The 15,228-nt window shown below is 26.1% G+C and overlaps 2 protein-coding genes and 1 non-coding gene across 16 annotated transcripts in view; 1 reads left to right on the top strand and 2 right to left on the bottom strand.

The window, feature by feature from the left end:
- LOC100869740 (dual specificity calcium/calmodulin-dependent 3',5'-cyclic nucleotide phosphodiesterase 1) overlaps window positions 1-15,228 on the bottom strand; it is a 192,521-nt gene that overhangs the window by 15,280 nt on the left and 162,013 nt on the right. For 11 of the 13 annotated variants that reach the window (XM_086907274.1, XM_086907266.1, XM_086907273.1 and 8 more), the window contains 3 exons: window positions 3,853-4,008; window positions 3,272-3,482; window positions 2,889-3,002 (listed from right to left, as the gene is read on the bottom strand). In XM_086907274.1, coding sequence (XP_086763400.1) covers window positions 2,889-3,002; window positions 3,272-3,482; window positions 3,853-4,008 — 481 coding nt within the window. Of the gene's footprint in view, window positions 1-1,012; window positions 1,166-2,888; window positions 3,003-3,271; window positions 3,483-3,852; window positions 4,009-15,228 lie in introns of all 13 variants that reach the window. The other 2 variants (XM_012484549.3, XM_012484550.3) reach the window with 1 other exon arrangement.
- The window catches only part of Hbg3 (alpha-glucosidase), a 49,117-nt gene that overhangs the window by 19,746 nt on the left and 14,143 nt on the right, over window positions 1-15,228 (top strand). The gene's annotated exons all lie outside the window — the stretch shown is intronic.
- Window positions 2,211-2,282, bottom strand: TRNAT-CGU (transfer RNA threonine (anticodon CGU)). Its single transcript has one exon. It is a non-coding gene; the product is annotated as a tRNA-Thr (tRNA).

Below are 15,228 nucleotides of genomic sequence, written 5' to 3'. Positions count from 1 at the left end.
AGTATTGTTTAGTAAAATGATATTCGGTTTTAATTTCGTAGCAAGACAGCTACGCTGTACTTATTGAAATCTAAATTTATTATTACCACTCGTGCATTATAGATATGTGCAATTCCGTTAAGAAACAATATAACAATCCTGAACGTATTATAGACTTCACTAATGATCGATATATGCATAGTGTATTAATTCCTGTGCACAAGATCTATATTATCTATTTGATATAAAGCCAAAACTACGTATATATTGACCAGAAGTATGTATTTGAGGTATATCTATGACGTTGAGGGAGCGAAAAATGTCACATTTTTAAATTTAATTAATAATTCTTCATGTTCGATAATCTTAATTTAATCTCTTTCATTCCAAATTTCTATAACTTCTCTCTAATAATCATTCTATTATTCTCTTTATCAATAATTTTTTTTAAACATAACATCACGTTAAATAAATAAAAAATATTCAACTTGTTGTAATTAATGAATAATTTACGATGCATAAAAAATTTCACAACTCTAACTAAATAAATAAGAAGAATATTTAAATCCAATATTATTTTCAAAACTTCAATTTCACGATTTATATTATTATGTTGGTAACATTTGTAAAGCGGAAGAAACAAGCAAGAAGGAAAAGAAAGAAATTTCACGCGTAAAAAGAAATCGTTTCACATGAGCCATCGTCGAAAGGGAAACATTCCGCGTCAGCTTTTCGCTTTCAACCCCCATCGCCGTATTCATTTTTCACTATCAACCCGGTCGATCGATCCGAATTCCGTTCGGTTGTACCGGGATAAGGTTCGATTCCCCCTATAGATGCTAATGATCGAGCAAAACGACGCATGATCGTGACCCTTAATAACGAGCTCGATGAGATCGAGAGAAAAAGATGTCAACACGTGAAAGGGATATTGCCGATATCTAGGGTGATAGGTTGTCTTGGATATCTGGTAGGTCGTGGTAGGGGGGTGGTGAACAGTCGTGTGAGGTCGGAAATGTGAATATTTCGCAACCTTGCCCATACGGGGGTGCGAAGCTTCCGTTTCTGGGTTACCACCGCGTGGCCCTGTTGTCCATCCGAGTCCAAGGCGCTCCCAAGGGATGCAGATGACAGGCCCGTACCCCTACGCGATGACCGAGAGCACTCAACCCCTCCTGAATTCACCCTGCGATACTGCTTGTTAGTGCACGTGTCAAGTAGGGAACAGAACAGTAGAATATTACACTTTTGTTTGTTTCTTTGTTTTTTTTTTCTTTATTTATAATCATTAGCATTACAGCGCCGCCATACGGGAAGGGATTCATAGGCTGACTAGATAGAAAGAATCGATGCTGCTATCCTTTGGGATACCTGTTTCTGAGAAATAATTATTTCACCATCGAGGGGTATATCTCGTAGTTGCGTTGATATAGACTCTGGAAAGATTATGGGTTAAAGGTTATATCGAAATTCTAATTATTGCAGATTTATGTAGATACGAGTAGAGAGGATCTTCGAGGTTACCTCTCGTCGGTCGATGCTGCTGGAATATGTTAATTCAGAAATACGGACGTATTTAAAGAAATAAGGAACGTTGAAAATGATATAGATCGTGGATAATCATTGCTCCATTACGGGTTGTATAAATAAATAACAGTATATATCTGTTAGAGTTAATATCCAAAGTTTATCGTAATAACTTAAGAATAATTTGATGGAAAATTTATTGCATAGAAAAAGATTTTATTTGTTGTATTGTGGTTTCGTAATTTTTCACGAAGTTTTATGATTCTTTTTAAAAATGTTCATGATGTCAGGAACAGGCTCGTTATTCGAAAGCGCTGAAAAACGATCCTGAATCCACCTTTTTGCTAACATGTTATAGTTTTATTAATTTTGATATTTAAACGAAATATGAGAAAGAAAGAAAAAAAGCGTCGGAAATATATTAACTTTTTATTTTTTTAACATAAGAAACAACTAGTATATAAATAACTTATATACTTAAATAAAATTGAATAATAATAGGAATATTTATATTATCGTTAAAAAAAAACAATTTGAAATATTAAAAATATATAAATTTATGGGAAAATACGATAAAGACATCTCGTATAAATAATGATTTTAATTTATAAAAAGAATTATTAAAACAATTGTTAAAAATGGTAAATTGTTCATTGGTAAATATTCAAAAAATTACGATATACGAAAAGAAAAAAAAAATTGATTGCCTCCTGTGAGGATTGAACTCACGACCCCTGGTTTACGAGACCAGTGCTCTACCACTGAGCTAAAGAGGCGCTCTTGGTATCCTTAATGCTTAAATTGATGGTAATATTAAAATTCGATACTTCTGTTATAAATTTAACATGTATATATATATAATTTATTATTTTCACTATCCTAGATAACATATACTTTATAAAAATATAATATATCATAAATATATGTTAAAAAATGTAATTTATTACTTTCGTTATTTCTTCGTATTTTCAAGGGTCGTGAGTCGTACAAAATGTCAAATATTATAGAAAATATTCATTAAAATATAAATCATTAATCACTAGATATTAATAAAATATTAATAAACGATGATTATAATAAATAGTAATAAATAAATTTCTAAATGATCAATTAGTTGTATTGCCTAGAATTTAAAGTATAGTTTGATTATGAATATATTCTTAGGATATAGATGCAATTTAATGTTAAAAAACTGTAACAATACAATGAACATATATACATATATGTATATATATATGTACATATATATATATAAAACACACATATATCTTCTCGAAGAAGTCACTGTCTGCATATAACTATAATAGAAACAACTGTCACAATATTATTAAAGATGGCATTTGCAGAAAGGATTATTAATTAATATTTTGAACGAAACTTACTTGGTTTCATCGAGGAAGACAGCTTCGAGCACACGTGCCGCGTAGTGCAAATTTCGTTGAAGTAATTCTGCTGATATTTCGCCATGTTGAAGCTGCCTCAGTAAACATCTCAATCTGAAACAAATGTTTCGTATTTGTTTTATCACAAAAGTTAAAAATTAATAATATTAAAAAATATATTATATTTCTATCATATTTCTATAAATTCTAATACGGTCTAAGAAGATATTAATTTTAATTTTATTAGATTTCCAATGATATGATTTCACTTAAAATCAATAATTATCAAATGATCAAACAGAATGTTATTACTTAAAAATGGATATAGAAGAATACAAAGAGAATTAATACAAAGAAAAATATAATTTTCGTAAATACCATACCTGAGAGCAGCTTTGTCGCAAGCGTCGGGGGTGTCAACGGCAGGAAGCGAATCTGTCGTTAGATCGACATTATCAAGAATCTCATCGAGATCCACGGATTGACTTGACGAAAGAGTGTCAGGACTGTGCGGGGGCGGAGAACTTTCGAAACTTCCGCCAATGCTCTTATTCTTGCCAGAACTTCGGCGTACTATCGTTAATGTGCCTTGTTCTGAAACACGAGAAACTCGAATGTATTAAACAGTGTTCCGTTTATTCCAGAATTTATAATATGTTACAAAATTTTACACTTCATATTTTAATGAGGATTGCGATTATTAAATTATCTTATTAGATTTCGAAAAGCTAGATTCGTACAATACGTTATTTATATTTAAAGTTAGACTAGCATGATATAAAATTTACAAAAAAATTTGATAAAATTTTGTATAATACACAGATTAAAACTTTTTATATTCATCATGAATATAACTGACCTGGAAATGTACATCATTTAATCACTTTAATGCATAACTCTATAAGGCGTATAATTGCATGAGGGTCGTAATAATGTACAACAATTGCGTTATCAAGTCACTTACTCGATAGCTGGCCATTTCGACCTGGCGAGGAAGGATTGTGCAATCGAGACGATGTTGTACCAGTGCAACTCGTAGTTGCATTAACGTTTGGAGATGCACCGGGTGAGGACACTGCAATATCGTCTCTTGTTGCTCTTCGATCCGGCGGAGATGCAACTGCAATTCAATAAACATGTAAATTATTATTAATGCAATATTATTACATATGTGATTCTTCAAATTATTATATTCACAATTTTTAACAATATATTTTAATCTTGATTAATGATATTGCATGTCGATTGTATTTGTATAAATAATTCAAAGAAAAGGAAAATGATATTATTATATATATTATTTTCGGATGATAATAAATGGTAATAACATAATTTGCAAATAAAAATGGAGAATCTATAAATTAAAAATAAGAAATTACGAATTACGATTATAAGAATGTTTATCTCATTACTTTCAATTTCATTATATATTTTTAAAGATTATCAAAATGGAATATTTAATAATAGAAGAAAAAAAGATTTAGAAACGAATATATTTAGAAAAATTTAATAATTTAAAAATCAAACAATGCTATTTAATAGATAAAAATAAAAAAAATAATTTCATGTACAACATAATATAAAAGTTTTGAAGAATTTATGAGATTATTTTTATAGTGAATAAATAACGATTAATTAGATTTAAATATAATTCAAGGGATAATTCTTGAATAGAGACAAAAGGTCATGATAATCACTCTAATTGATTGACCAAACGACCGATGTGAAAATAACAGGTCGCATAGTGGAAGGTTGGTGAAAGAGGTATCGATTTGTGCTAGATGTCTATGGATTACAAATTAGGCTTGCAGTTCAATCAATTGTGTTCAAATTACAATGCTATCGCATTGCATCTGATAATAGTTATTGGAAAATAGGTAAATTTTTAACTAGCAATGGTTGAAATATATGTACTATGAAATTAATTACACAATTTTTAAAAATTTAATATATATTTATATTTATGAGAAACAAACATTCTCAATTTTTTTGAGAATAATTTTTTATGCATTTATTACATTCGATTTCATTTTTCTATATATTTTCTGAGAAATTCTTTAGAAAAATATTCTCATTATATTTTCAGAATTTCATTACGTGATACATGTGAAGATTAGTAAGGTTACCGATATTAAAATTATCTTAAAAATCTAACATACTGTTATCATGCAAGTACGATTTTTTCTTTTTTATATTCGTGATACATTTGCAAATGCTTTCATGAATAGTAGTCATAATTTTTTAACTTGAACTATACAATAGGATAAAAGAGAGAAAACTTTTTATCCATTGTGCCGTAATAAATTAATAATTCCATTATTTTTGAAACTAGGAAAAATTGTCATACCACAAAATGAGATCATGCTTAGTAAATTTCCGCAATTAGTAAATGAAATTTAAACACTATTTATAAAACATATAGCAAATTAATTTAATTGAAGTTTTTAATATTAAGTTGAAGTTTTTGATATTCAAATACAGCTCACATGGATTGGATATCTAATTAATTAATTAGTCTAAGTATTATTTTTTATCAAACAGTCCATTATCATTCATTTCGTTTTTTCAAATTAATTATAACTATTTTCGTGAACTCATTTTGTTTCAAACTAATTTTTTTTATCTTCACTAATCATTTAATGAAGTTTGTAAAGATAAAACTTTTAAAACGAATTAAAAAACTTAAAAGAAACTAAAAATAGGTGCACTGCTGCCTGAAAATATTTTAAGTTATTTTCTTTTAAATATACAACAAAAAAGAAAGAAAAATTTGCAAGTTTGAAACAAATATATTGTGAAGAAAATTAAGAAAAATTTTATTTTAAAGTAATTACATTATAATGCGAATTTTATTTTCGTCCTATTCATATTTTAACAAATTTGACTTTTTTAAAATAAGATTTCGTTTGTCTTATTTAAAATATTTTATTATTCTATATATGTATGTATGTATGTATATATATATTTTAAATATTCATTTTTATATTTTGGTAGAAATTTAGTAAGTATTAATATAATTTTACATTTTAGAGTTAAAAATATTTCGTTTGAAAGTTATTCTAAATAGTTATCCCTTTTGAAACGACCTTTAAACTTAAACTAATACCAGAAATCGATAATCTTTAATATGGTATCCTTTCACGCTATAAAATTTAAAAAAAATGCAGTCACTGATAAGAAATATTTTTAAGAGATTTCTAAATAGACTTGATCTATATTTTATAAAAATATCGATTCAATCCCCCAATCAAGGATCGAATTGTTTCATTTCATAATATAAATTTAACAATAATTATAATCTTATTTTAAAGAATTAATATTATTATTTAATGTTAATATCATTAAAATAAAAAACATATTATTTATTATTATATTATAACATATTATTATAGATTTATAATAAAAAGATTCTTAGATTAGAAAATATAGATTAAATTAGAACATAGATTTAAAAATAATGAAATATTAAATTAAATAAGAATATGAAATAGATTAAATGATTCTTTTAAATAAATCTATGATATTGAATTTAATATTAATATTAATATAAAATTACATAAATAAGAAGAGATAATATAAAGCGATATAAAAGTTCATTAATTTTAAATGAGAAAATTCTTTATTAATGTTTCGATTATATAACCAAATCTCAAAATTGAATATACCAAATCTTTAATTTAATATTTAATTTTGATGTTATTTTCTAGAATTTAAATTATTTAACTTTGCTTATTATATATTTTTTTTAAATAATTACATATTTCTATTATTCAGATTAGGGTAATAAATATGTAAATAATGTTGAAAGAAAAAACTTAGAAAATTTCAATTTATATTCATTGAAATTTAATATAAGAATCATATACATTACATACATACGAATAAAATGGCTTCCAAACATTCTGTCTACTGAATGTTGACTCTTGAGACGGCCACTTCACCTCCACTTTAAAACTAACCTTCTGCACTCTTCTGGAGATGTTTTTTTGCACATAAAAGTACTTCTCTGCATCTTCTACTCAAACCTCTATGAAATTGAAATTGCGAATCGATGTTTACTTTCTTTATCTACCAATGCAATTTCAATTAAAATTTTAAATTTTTGTTATAGCTAATCTCCCATTGTAACATTTCTTATACCTTCTCTCAGTTTTAACATGTACAAAAGTATGAACATGTACAAAATCAGAATATTGTCAATATGTATATTTCAATATTGCCAATTTTTTATAATATAAAATTTTATCAAACTTTATAAATATTAAATATAAAATTATTCAAATTGTATATTTTTCAATATTAAACTACGTTATCAGCCATTGTCAATAATGAATTACAGATGAAACAAACATCTTTGAAATAGAACACAAATTTCAAAGAAAAATTGAAATTTCAAGGATACTACTTTAAAGAGATTTTGTTGAAAACTTCGATTTTAAAAAGTACTTGGATATTATAAAAAGAAAGTATTAAGATATTATGAATTTCATTTGGATCGATGGCATAGCATAGAATGAGCTGATAATGACACGTGCATCGAAAATATTTTGCTTGTATTATGCTAAACAAACCACAAGGCCATTTTCGCTATGTAGCGTTAATTAAACTGATATTACTATTTAATAGACAATTTAAATGAAAATGTGTTTCTGCCTACATGTATCTTATTAATGAATAAAGATCTGATTACATCTGAAAATATACAATCAAATAAGTAAATTTTACAAATATAAACTGACTGAATTTTCGTTTCATTATTTGTTTGAAACTATTAGAAAATTCTAAAAAAAATTTATCAATTATTATGATTAAAGATTTATTTTAATTAAATTTTCGTATCTTCTTCTATTCAATTTTTCTATTATAATAATAATATTAAATCATTATTCGAATGTGCTCATTTATATCTTTCAAAACAAATTCAAAGCAAACATTTATCGAATATATTCAATCCATAAACGCAATTCATTATTTTTTGGGAAATCCACAAATAAATGGACGAATTTTCGAAATATCAATCCCACACGAAATAAAATTTTCATTAAACATCAAGTTTTAAGAAGACATACGAAAGTTTCCAATCCTCATAATCACAAAACTTTATCTATTGATTTAAGAATCAGCCGAATTTATATCCTTAAGAACGTTAAATATCTTCCAAAAACTTTTAAGAATCGTTCTAATATTTTACAGATATACAATTTTTATCGTTCGATAGAGAAAGATTTATAGAATTTCTTCGCTTGAAAGAAAAATAACAAATTAATTATTTCGTAATAATACGTAAACGATGTGCTTTTCACATTTTTAATTCGTATATTTAATATTGTAGGTCGTATTTATTTTCATATTTATGATTGAAATGTGACAAATACAAGATATGTATATGAATGAAAGTAAATGTGAATTATATTTCAATTTTATTTAGTTGTTATTGCGACAAAGCAAATAAATGTGAAATAAAAGTGACGTGTTTTATTTGTGATAAAAAAATATTCCGTCAAACGTGAGAAAATTAATTTAATAAAAGTATTTTTCTTTTATCATTAATAATAAAAAGAAAAAATGAAATTAAAATAATTACGCAGTTTTTAATCAATTATATACTCAAAACAATACAATTATAACATGTATTTAATATCGGTTAACAGAAGCGTATTATGGAAGGAATCAAATTCATTTTCATATTTGAATTGAATGTCTACGTATATAATACTTTCGATAACAAGATTTTCATGGAAAGTTCAGTTTATTTGTTTATAAAAGCAGAAACATAATGACGACGCAATTTTCGAAGCGAAGTTATAATTAAATTTATTTCGATTCCACGAATTTCGTGCTTCATTCAACATTGAACGCAAGTCAGTGGTTGTTCAATATTTTGCTGCTTCAAATAAAACTGATAAAACTTCTAAGCAAAACTCAATCAATACGAATTTTGATGAATTTTAATATATGGCAATATAAAAGTTTAACACAGAAATTTTAATTCGATCATGGAAGAACTTGAAATCGAAAATTGCTTGCTTTGCATCATTAAATAATAATAAATAATATAATAATAATATAATAATAAATATTCTTTGTTAAAATGAATTTTTTCATTTTTTAAATTAAATTTTGATATATTTTCTTCTTCTTGAATTATTCTCCGTAAACTTGAATTAAATCATGATGAATGAACCATCATTTTCCCTTTTTTACGATCTTATTATCGAATACAAGGCTCGATAGAAAATATTGAATATTATATATCGTATTGAATAGAGTACGGTCGACTAAACGAGATCCCAAAAATTCAAACGAGACCAGGGTACCGTCAAGATGATTGACTTTTTATCGAATGGCTGTTCACGGAACCATGACTATCGAAAGTTTCATTTTTACTCGTTACCCATCAACGCGTGCGACGAATGTGAAGGGGATGAATGTGAATGTAATAGAATTCCCATGCATCATTCCATCGAATTTACCTTGCTTTTCTTACTACTCAAAGGATAATTCCCGTGTCACGAAGATAAACTATTCAATGCAAATGGTGTACTCTGCGAATGGAAAATTACGAAATATATGTATATATATTTTAATTTTTAAAATTAGCAATTATTTTTATTTTTGGATTGAAATAATTAGAAAAAGATATTATAAAAGATGATGGAAGATAATTTTTGATTGAAATAAGTGTAATTGTTAAGATTAAAGAATGCTTAATAGATACATAACATAATAAAAATAAGAAAAATCAATACAAGGAGAGATTAGAATAGATGATACAAAGCAAATTAAAATAATAATCCATAAAACACCATTTTATTGTCAAAATATGTATGTGAATATATACAATGCGTATAACGTTTAACTTAAAAAAAGTTATGGAAGTTAATAAAACAATTATATTTTAGTACAAATATTAATTTACGAATTTTAGTAATTAATAATTTAACAGATGATATGTTAGACTTGTCCACATAACTATAAACTACGTTACAATAATGGTTGTTCTAACTTTCAACTCTATTAATATAGTTTTATTCGTGTAGAATCTAAACTAATTTTGGAAAATTTTAATACAAAGCTGATTAAAACAGATTAGAACAACCAGATAGAATAATTAAATAACTGCATTAATATGGATGCATTTTATGGATACATATATATAATACATTAATATAAAAAATCGAAATAAAATTTTGAATAAAATAAATTGATTTATCATTATCTGTCTTATACTTTTTAAAATTTGATTAAAGAAGATAAAATTACAAAAAGTTAAAATTATAAACTTAATTATATGTAAATATTAAGATTTGAATATTCTTGAACATTGGAAAAATTCTCAAATTGAAATGCTTTTTAAGCACAGCAAACAAAAAACAGGAAATAATGATTATTTTCTACACATTTAAAGATAAGCTTTTGATTGAAAAAGCATGAGAAACGCATGTACAGCTTACATCTGAAATTAAATTTATTCAATTATATTCAGTCATTTCCCCAAATGGCTGGAACGTTGCGATCAAAGTGTAAATTTGATTAACGATCGTGTAACGTTCGTATGATTTATCCATCTTAGTGTCGCTATTCGCATTAATATTACAGTAAAAGGGATTACGATTGATCCTCAGTAATAATAATGATAATCATTTCACGCATTCTGAAGTTAAATAATAATCATTCTATCAATATCGAATAATGTTCCTATTAATTATTAATTTGGATGCACGACGAATTGTAATATCTGACAATGAACGAATAAATTTATTCGTTAATAAGATGATCAGTAATGTGAAAAACAATAAATATGGAATAATTTATTTTATTTCTTTAAATAATTAAAAATTTAAATAATATATATACATTAATTGATTGGTATCGTTTCTCAAATTTTGTATTTCAAATTGTCTCTAGTTCTCTCAACTTGTAAAAAATTTTGGCGGAAAATTGAAATGAGAAATCAAATAATATCGATAGTGATTTATTTTTCGTATTTTTCTTCGAAAAGTATTTTAATAATAGAAGATTCAAAAATAAAAATTTCAATAATATCAAATGATACAATTTCATTTAAAATTAATTTAAATAATTATATTAAAATATAGAATAAGAGAATCAAATCCATTATGTAAGAACCTAGAATTATTATCAATTTTCTAGAGAGAATTCTAATTACTAATTGTGTTCATCGATTGTGTTATGATCGAATAACCAAGATTCACGTAGTAAACCATAAACTGGAAATTCGTAAACCGTAACATTCCTTCGACCGGAAAGATCGAGGATTGCAGCTTGCTTATGATGGCCACTTATAGTCCACCCTCTCAAATTCCGTATCGTTCGAGCTTGCGATCCATTGGTTCACCAACTATCTTTTGGGCAAAATATCGCTGGCTTAGATCGTATCGATGGATATAAACCCGTGGCACAACTCGATAGCCAAGATTGAAAACGCCTTTTCCTCTTGCCGACAATATTCGATATGCTGATGGAACATTCTTGAAGTTTTAAAAAAGAGTTTTATCGCGACATATCTACCGGATATTAAACATTATTTAACTCGAATTGTACGATAAATTCTTTATTATCTTCCAAAAGAAATTGGATGATAATTAAAAAATTTTTTAAATTTGTGATTAAAAATAATTATATTTTTATCACAACTTTTGGAAATTAGAAATATTTTAAATATTTAGACTTTTCAATGTCTTTCTGTGATTTCTCTCTTTGTTTGCAAAATAATTACAGAGAATATTATAATAAACTAATATAATAATCGTGATCATATATCTACTTTTTAAATTAATAATGAATTATAGGGGAATACCAAAGAATTCTCATTTCTATGTGTACAATAAAAATGAAGAAATGATTTCGTCGTTCTTTCCTAAAACAAACATACGCTTTGGTTCGCTCTATTTTCATTTCGCTATTTTCTTTCACTTTTATATACATTCTCGCTTTTATTTCCTCGTGTGTAAGATTTCAGCGTTATATAAATCTAAATTTCATTAAGAAAATGCAAAATTATTTCTGTAGAGTCAAAAGAGGAATTACCTATCAATAATAAGGAGATGACACCTACCTCACTTTGTTAACAAAACGCTTGTACAACACTATGACTCTCAAAAGAACCGACAATAGTTCAGTAATTATGAGATTGTAGAATTTATTTTGATCTATCAGCAAAACTTTATATTCCATTGAAAGTTTATTAATATAACTGTGAATTTAATCAGCTCAATTACATCATAAATGTGAAACTTATTTAACAATGTGTAGCATCGTTACTTAGAATTTATGATTTGAGAGAAATCTATTCCTTCTAGTGGGAAATATTTCTCATAGTAGTAGAATGCAAATCCTAGGATCTGAATTCGGAGATATTAAATTAATAAATCTTGAAACTTAAGTAACCGAGTTTAATCGAATTTCAGATCAAGATGTTAGTCAAATGAATTGGTACTTCGAAACTTAAATTAAATTGTATTTCTGATGATTGAGTTTGACATGAAAGTAGAAGATTCATGATCTGCTGAGTTACTCTTTGTCGAAATTGTTGCAATCGAGTTTTAGTATCTTGTGGTCGTAGAGTTCAATGTCGTATAATCTCGATGTAATTTGGGGCAAGATCTACGTCTCCAATAGTGGAGGTCGAAGTTCTATACCTCTAGATTTATTTGGGACGGGTTTCTGAATTTCGACATTTTGTGAGATGTTAAGTTATGAATTCAGATCGTAAGTTCTATTGATTAATTATAATGAGTTTCATTATAAAAATCGAGCTTCCACGATTTTATATATAACAAAAATACTCTTATATTCTTGTTGAATTCTTGATTCAATGCGAATTTTAAGATTTCGAATTTTATAAATTTCAAAATTTCGATAAAAAAAACTCTATAACAGATTGACGATTTAAGAATCGAGAGTTGATTTTCAGATTTCTATAGATATTGAGATTGTGATTCTACAATCTCAAATTGTCTGAGGCATTGTCAAATCATTGTGGCGAACTGTGGTGTATCTTACTGCTTTGGGTAATGCGAGAATGCTACCCTTTACCACGAAACAGACCCAACATTTCCCGCAATTTCGGTGTCTGAGGATCGAAGATTCAAACAGTGATGTCGAAAATTAATTATTTTCTCTCATTATTATTTCGCAAACTAAATCTTAGAACTTGCATAAAATCGACAGAAATTTTCAAACTTTTGAAATCTATTAGTTTTTTAAACTTTGTTCTCAGAATTTCTAAAATTTAATAATTCTAAAATCATTCTAAAACTCTTTGATTCTTTGAAATATATATATATATCTTTATCTTTGTCATTCTAAAATATAATCAATTAGTATTGATTCCAAAATTATAATATTGAATTATATATATACGATCATACAGAATTATTTAATTTTAAAGTGTATTGTATTTTTATCATTGAGAAGAAAATTCAAATTTATTGTGTAAAACATAGAATAATAATTAAAATCAAATATTCTGAAATTCAATTCAACATATTCTAATTAATGTCAGTTAAAGATTAAAGATTATGCATATATTGATTTATGTTACACAATACATATGTAACATCACGTAACAATCTTTCTATTAATAATTTCGTTCTTCAAAAGTCGATCTATTACTTCTATAGAGGATTTTTACTCAAAGTTTGTTTATCCATCGTTTTGAGCAATAAACAATAATTAAGCATTGAGCAAAAATATTTTTCGGCTTAAGAGGATCTTGAGGCAATATCCGGTTCCAATAATTCTAAGTCTGCACAGTTTGATTAAATAGCTAAGGTAAATAAATTGTAACAACGTGGATGCTACTTTTGTCATTAATACAAAAGATCGATACAGATATAGGTCAGCAATGTTATGATTGGTTTCCCTGTTATCATTGAATTGAGATGATGATGATGCTGTTGTCGTCAAATTACAAACTATATGACGCAGTTCTTGTTACGTTCAGATGATTCAGAAGACGAATCGCAATAGACGATATAAAATTAAGATTTCTGAGAAAAAGCAAGATGTGCAAGAAGTGATAGAATATCTAATTTGAAGAAACTTAAGTAAAAGTTTTTATAACGTGAGTAATACATTTTATGTTATTCGAAACCAAATATTTAAATTTCATGTTAAATAAATTTTGTTTAATAATTTTATTTTTATAGTTTAATGACAAATGAGAGGAATGTTTAGGTATAAAAAAAATGATGGTCTTAAGAAAAAATATTATATATGATAAAATTTTTAATGTAAAGCATTGTGAATAAAATTTTTAACTTTAAACTTTTTCGTTCTAATATAATAATATAATGAGCAATATTTATAAATAAATAAGATATTTCACAATGATACAAAAAGGATAATTATGCTAAATTAATTAATGTAAAACAAACATTAATACTTCTTTATATTGATAAACATTCTTGAAAATTCTTTTATATTTCTTTTACAAGATTGTATACTTTCGATCGATAATTTTTACGTGAAAGCTTAAAAAACGAAATATGTAACAGCGTAGAATAAAGCCGATAGTTTACGTGAAGTACAAAATTTCATAACCGAAGAATGGGAAGTTCTCCTTTTGTTAGGAAAAACTTCATTACCGCACGTTAATAAAACAGAAATAAAGTGAAATCCAACAAGGAAAAATCGAATAAATTTTTAACGTGTTAAACGATAATGAAACATGATAATATATTATTTTTCAGTGAAATATCCATTATAATCGGAAGGACAGAATATAATATAAAACATATATCCAAGAGATTAAATTTTTAAAACTTTTTAATAAATGTGTAATAAAGTGTCATTATTTAATTAATGCATGATCTTTTTGTATTTTTATAGAATAAAATTAAATGCTCTGAAAACAAAAAAAAAGATGTTATATGTGTTATATGAATATTTTTAAAAACATTATTTATAAAACATTATTTATAAAAGTAATGCAAAGAGTGAAGAAAATATTTGTTACGACAATTCTCAGTTTCTAAAATTTAAATCATCTCATACCAAAACACACATACCAATTTCAATTAATCCAAAAAAGAAAAATCATACTTTTAAATCGAAGAAAGGATTTTTCATCTTTGGAAATGAAAGATACTTTGATAAAATTTAATACGATTGTTCAATGAACACATGATCACTACGGAAATTGTAGACAGTGGTCCATTACGTAACGCGTGTTATAAAAGGGAAGATGTCATTAGATTTCAACGCAGTCTATGTTATCAAATTGACGAGACACTTCAAATAAATATAATTACAATTAATTTCAGTCGTGTTAAAATAACTTCAGTTGTGATATTAAATTATTATCGATTCTTAG

This window comes from Apis florea, unplaced genomic scaffold (assembly GCF_048593485.1).
Source record: "Apis florea isolate Af1SG1 unplaced genomic scaffold, ASM4859348v1 contig_2835_pilon, whole genome shotgun sequence".
NCBI classification, from domain to species: Eukaryota; Metazoa; Arthropoda; class Insecta; order Hymenoptera; family Apidae; genus Apis; species Apis florea.
This window is presented reverse-complemented; position numbering and strand designations above follow the sequence as displayed.